A 6,162-nucleotide genomic window follows, 5' to 3' on the forward strand; every position below is an offset into this window, starting at 1 on the left:
AAAGGCACGCGAGAGACATAACTTATCGAAGCATCCAGGGGTGTCGGATTGGTCCAGGACGGCGTTGGAAAGCCGCCTGCCGACTCCAATGTGCTGATGTGGCATGGTATCATGATCGAGAATCGGGCCGATCGCAGCGAGCCAAATCGCTTCGTATAAGGAAACCTCGATGAGCTTCATCGGACGGCGGCCATGTCCGCGATAGGATCCAAAAATAGGTCCAGTCATATCGTCCAAGAAGCATCAGCAGTGGTGAGCGTTTCGAAACGCTCGACGTGCGCAGAGAGACGCGGGCGGGCGTCTTCATCATTGTTGTTATCGTCGTCGTATTGCATCACCTAGTTGCTGAGCGATCTCATGTAGATCTGAGAAGCGCGAGCACAAGCCCCGGTTAGTTGGACAGGCTCCTCATGTCAGAGAAATCGAGACGTGCTCTTGCCAAAGGATCCTCATCCGGTGACAGCAGGGCTGGGCTCTCCTTGCCGTTGCCCGACAGAGGCTCTCGACTCGTAAAGGAGCGGCCCTCCAAAGCCGGGCGCAGGAGGCCCTGTCCTCCCTCCTTGTGTTTGGACGACTTGGCCTCAGCGTGGAGGGCCAGCTCGCGCTCGCGGTTCTTCTCGAGGAGTGGACCACCGAGGGTGGCACACTTGAGGATCGTCTGGATGAGGTGGTTCTGCTGCAGGGGCTTAGACAGATACTCGTCCATCTGCGCCTGGATGCACTTTTCTCGGTCACCCATCATAGCGTGGGCCGTCAGAGCGATGATGGGTGTACGGTGTGTTCCTATGCCGCGCTCGTACTCTCGAATCTTTCCTGTGGCCTCGAAGCCTCCCTGTTTTCCATGTGTTAGTTAAACCGTGATACTTGATCAAAGTCATCAACAAGCATATTGTTCTTACCATGATGGGCATCTGCACGTCCATAAGAATAACGTCAAACTTCTTCCTCTTGACAGCCTCCACGGCCTCCCAACCGTTGCCCACAACCGTCACCACGTGGTGGTACTTTTCGAGGATCTTGACAGCTAACCTCTGGTTGACCGTGTTATCCTCAGCGAGCAGGATCTCGAACGACTTGGTATTATCAGCCAGTGAGGGGGTCGCTCGGTTCTCAAGGGCAGGGATCATGCCGTTCCCTAGATCAATGAGCTTGCAAGGAGTCGTCATATACGACGTGATTCCCAGATCCAAGCACGACTTGAGGCTGACGTGAACAACGGGTGCGAGGAGGACAATAGGGAGGTACTTGAAGTCGTCCACCGCTCTCAACCTCCGGGCAGTGTCGATCGAATCGACGAGAATGGCGTCGTAGGGGAGTGAGCCGCTAGCTTGAAGGCGTGTCAGGGCGGGGCTCTTCTCGGACTCGACGACGACGGGGTGAAGGCCAATCTGCTCCAGCATGCCCTTAATAGAGGCACCGTCCTTCGACTGAGCCTTGTCAACAAAGAGAACCTGGTGTCCTCGGTAAGGGCGGATCTGCTGCTCGATCATAGCAGCGTCGTCGTGGGCGAGCTTGACCAGACACGTGAAGTGGAACTCGCTGCCCTTGCCCTGCTCGCTGATAACCCAAAGATCACCACCCATGAGATTCACGAGCCGCTTCGAGATGGATAGACCCAGCCCGGTTCCTCCAAACTTGCGTGTCATGGACCCGTCGGCCTGCTGGAAGGTGTCGAAGATCAGGTCCAGCTTGTCCTTTGCTATTCCAATACCCGTGTCCTCAACGATAAACTCAACCGCATACTCGCCAGGTCGTACATTCCTCTGCTCGACGCGTTCCTTGATGGTCAGGCTGACCTCGCCGTGCTCAGTGAACTTTATGGCGTTGCCAACAAGGTTCAGAATAATTTGCCTGAGACGGAAAGAATCGCCAATAACGTAGTCCGGCACGGAGCTATCGACCTTGTAGGTGAGGTCCAAGAACTTCTCGTTTGCCTTGACGGCGAGAGTCTTGAGGGCGTTGAAGACGGTTCCCCGCAGAGTGTAGGGGATCTCTTCAATCACCATTCTCCGAGCCTCAATCTTGGAAAGATCCAAGATGTCGTCAATGATCGTCAGGAGGCTATTGGCAAGATTATTGACAATATTAAGCATCTCCCTCTGATATTGAGTCAGGTCGGTGTCTAATGTCAGTTGAGTCATTCCGATGATACCGTTCATGGGTGTTCGGATCTCGTGGGACATGTTGGCCAGGAACTCGGACTTGGTCTTGTTGGCAAGCTCGGCAGCCTCTCTGGCCTGGGTGTTTCGCTGGATAGAGTCTCGCAGATTTGAAATCATCTGGTTGATCTTTCGCTTGAGCTCGTCCATCTCGCCCGAGGCTTCGACGTCGACGAGCTTGGTAAAGTCCCCATCGGTAGCCAGGTTAGTAATATCCGAGAAGGCACGCACTTGCGTTGTCTGCGTCTGTCAGCCACTGTCATCGCTTGTAGGTTGAGACTGCTTACCAAATTGCTAGCCATGGTGTTGACGTCTGTTGTAATCTCCTTCCATCGGCCGTCCAGTCCGGCCACATCGGCTTGAGCACCCATCTTGCCATCAACACCCACATCCTTGGCGACTCGTTGTACTTCGTAGCAGAAGCTAGACAGACGGTCAACCATGTTGTTGATGGTCTCTTTCAGCACTTGTATCTCTCCATTTGCTTCGACCTTGATCTTCTGGCTCATGTCGCCATTTGCAATGGCTTGCGTGACTGTTGAGATGCTTCTGACCTGGGGGGTTGTTAGTAACATGGCCATCGTTGGTTGCGAATACGGGACCTTACCTGGACTGTGAGATTCGAAGCCATCGTGTTGACGTTTTCTGTGAGATCCTTCCACTTGCCCTCGACATTGGCTACCTGAGCCTGTCCGCCCAGCGTTCCATCCGTGCCGACTTCTCGGGCAACCTTGCTCACTTCGACAGCGAATGTACCCAGGCGGTCCACCATCTGGTTGATGGTGTTCTTGAGCTCCGCAATCTCGCCCTTGACCTCGACCCCAATCTTCTTTGTCAGATCACCCTTGGCGACCGCAGTGGTAACCTTGGCAATTTCTCGCACTTGAGTCGTCAGGTTCATGGCCATGCCGTTGACGTTCTCTGTGAGATCCCTCCAGGTGCCTTCGACGTCGTGCACAGTAGCCTGACCTCCCAAACGACCCTCAGTACCGACTTCTCTGGCGATCTTTGTAACTTCGCGGGCAAACTGCTGGAGCTGGTCGACCATGGAGTTGATTGTAGACTTGAGATCAAAGATTTCTCCCCTGCAGTCGGCCTGAACCTTTTGGGTCAGGTCTCCCTTGGCGACAGCGGTCGTGACCTTGATAATGTCGCGGACTTGGGTCGTCAAGTTGTTGGCCATGGCGTTGACGTTGACGGTGAGGTCGTTCCACATGCCCTGCACTCCCCCTACGTCGGCTTGTCCACCCAGCATACCTTCGGTTCCGACATCTCTTGCTACGCGGGTGACTTCAGATGCAAAGGTCCGTAGTTGGTCGACCATGGTGTTGATGGTCTGTTGAAGCTGCAATATCTCTCCCCGTGCAGGTCTCTCGATCTTCTTTGTCAGGTCACCGTGGGCTACAGCTGTTGTAACAGAGGCAATCTCTCGCACTAGAAACATGCTGTCAGTCTCATACCCTGCTCAGAACAGAGGGAATACCCACCTTGATCGGTCAAGTTCTGGGCCATTACGTTCACTAGGAGTCGCTGTTAGCAGTTACAAGACGAGGCGAGACCGTTGGGATTATACCATTGTCCGTCAATTCCTTCCATGTTCCATCAACGCCACCGATGCGGGCTTGTCCACCCAGCAGACCCTCAGTACCGACCTCACGAGCGACCCGCGAGACTTCGCTGGCAAATGTTTGCAGTTGGTCCATCATGGCGTTAATAGTGCGCTTGAATGTCGTGATTTCAGGGTCCATCTCAACCGTGTTCATGCGGACCTTCATGGTCAGGTCGCCGCGGGCGACGGCGGTGACGATCTCGCCGATTTCCCTCAAGGCCTTTTGGAAGGCCTCGTTGGCCTTTTGGTGCTTCCAGAGCTCCCGCTCCAGAGTGGCAATGCGCTCCTGCTCGAGGACCTCGAGGGCTCGCTCTTGTAGCTGCTTCTGCTCCAAGAGCTGGGCGTTGACGCCAGCCAGCTCCTCTCGCTGGCTATCGAGCAACTTGGACTGGTCGTCGACATGTTCTCGAAGTCCTTCGAGGGCTTCTTTGGTCAGCTGGTAAGATGGCAGATGCGGAGAGTGCAAGCTACCTTGGGCGTGAATGACTTTGGACTTGGGACGGGTCGTCGGCGCAACGTTGCTGTTGCTGGTGTCTTCGCCGCCAAAGAGGGTGTCAATGGCCTCGTTGGGCGTCTCGGGGAACGTGGACGTGGCCGAGGCCTGGCTCTCGAGCTTGCCCACGCGCAGGGCAAGGTTCTGGAGTTCTATCTCAAGCTTGCGCTTGGCGGGTGTGTCGCGGCCTGGTAGCTGGACCTGGGATGCTACGCCCACGGGTATCGAATTGGGCAGTCGGGAATCTGGGGCAATCGATGCCACGATCTCGGCGGCGGCGGCGAGGGCCGCATCGTCAATCATGTTGGCGGGGGGCAGAGACTGCTGAGCCGCAGTCAGGCGATCAGGCAGGTTTTCGCGCTTTCGGGCTCCAACAGGTCGAGAGATGGGGTGTGGGATAATCGGGTCGAAATAGTTGAAATGACGACAAACTCTATGTGCAGAGTCGATGAAAAAAAAAGAGTCGAGCGGTCGATTGAAGGAAAGTTGGAGGCGGGTGCCAGAAGAGGCGATACGACGACCAGATCAACGACACAGTAATAGCCGACCGCACAGCATCCTCGAGTGTAGGGCGAAGAGGTTTGGGTTCACGGCGCGATACACTGGGCAACGGCGAGGCGAGCGATACCGGGATAAACCAGAGCAAATGTATAGAATCGTCTTTGTGGCGGTTGGTGTGTGTGGCCTCAGCTAGACGTAGCGAGGGAGAGAGGGGGTTTCTCTGTGGAATAAAGCAGGCGTGCCCTGCGGTCGTCGAGAAGCCGGATGGCGATGCTGCGACGGGTGTGAGTGAGGGTAGAACCTTTTGGAGTTGACTGAAGCGGGTGTAGGATGGGTGAGAATGATTGATTGATGGGGACCAGGGCAAAGGGTGGTCCCAGCAGTAGCAGCAGCGAGCAAGCACAGAGAGACAGGTCTACCTACCCAGGGGGGGGGGGCTTGTCCCTGAGATACCTATTACAAAGTGGCGCATCCGCGGGGGTGGCATGTACCTCCGGGACGGATCCTGGGTCCCTCGGCCGCTACGATGAAAAGGAGGGCGACAAAAGAGATAAAGGCGGAGCAGGGCAATCGTGCTAGCATCCAACCCGGCCTAGCCTGGTTACTTGTTCTGGGTGGTGACCTTCTGTCTGTCTTTTTTTCCCTCTGGTAGCTGGTCCACGGGCGTGTCGTATTCCGTGCTCACCATGTGGGAGGATAGCTGGGGCAGAGGGTCTCTTCCAGGGTGGTATTCTCCGGGTTGTAAGTATAATTCGAGCACCGGCATGATGGGACGAGATAGGGCCTGAGAAGCCGGTAGCGAAAAGAGTGAGGCATCACGGCAGCAGCCTGTGAGGGGAGGGAGGGTCTTGGGACTACACTACGGAGCCTTTGGTCTTGGCTGCTCCTATCAATTAAAGATGCTTGCTCTCTCACAGGGAACACGACGGTATTCATTGGATCTCAGCCCTCCCTGCCCGTAGTCAGATGCTCTGCATAGGTAGGGTTGGTCGGGTTATATACTGCGTATATGCGAGTATAAACGATTCGACTCGTTTGCATATTCGACGCTGATTCCTCTTGCCTCCCCCTCTTCCTTGTTCACTTGAACAATGAGGGTGTAAACCCTCTATTTCCGATCCAGTCTCTCCCTACCACCCCCCAAGTAACAATTGCTCGTCTCTCAGCCAAGCAAATGGTACTCTGCAAATCAGGGCTGCGTCGCAACCTGGGATCAGCATCACTCCTTCAGCCGGGGGGTCCCCTTCTGGGGAAGAAGAGAGGGCATGGACAGCCAGTCACAGCGTCCCCCCGCCCTCTCAACTGGGGTCTAGCGCCTGTGCGAACGGATCGATCGACATTGTCATTGACCGTTAACGTCGAATTTTGGGTACGGGCATTTTGCTGCTGCGTGCTCTGAG

General features: G+C 55.4%; 1 protein-coding gene across 1 annotated transcript; it reads right to left on the bottom strand.

Annotated features, from left to right (window-relative positions):
- Positions 1-391: 391 nt before the first annotated feature.
- Positions 392-4,564, bottom strand: MRS44_002926 (uncharacterized protein; the record flags this gene model as incomplete). Its single annotated transcript, XM_046280779.2, has 6 exons — positions 392-832; positions 900-2,399; positions 2,447-2,713; positions 2,767-3,593; positions 3,647-3,679; positions 3,733-4,564. 6 exons carry the CDS (start codon positions 4,562-4,564, stop codon positions 392-394), a joined length of 3,900 nt encoding a protein of 1,299 aa, XP_046137035.1.
- Positions 4,565-6,162: the final 1,598 nt, after the last annotated feature.

The sequence above is a fragment of the Fusarium solani genome, assembly GCF_023522795.1.
Source record: "Fusarium solani strain SB1 chromosome Unknown bctg00000001, whole genome shotgun sequence".
NCBI classification, from domain to species: Eukaryota; Fungi; Ascomycota; class Sordariomycetes; order Hypocreales; family Nectriaceae; genus Fusarium; species Fusarium solani.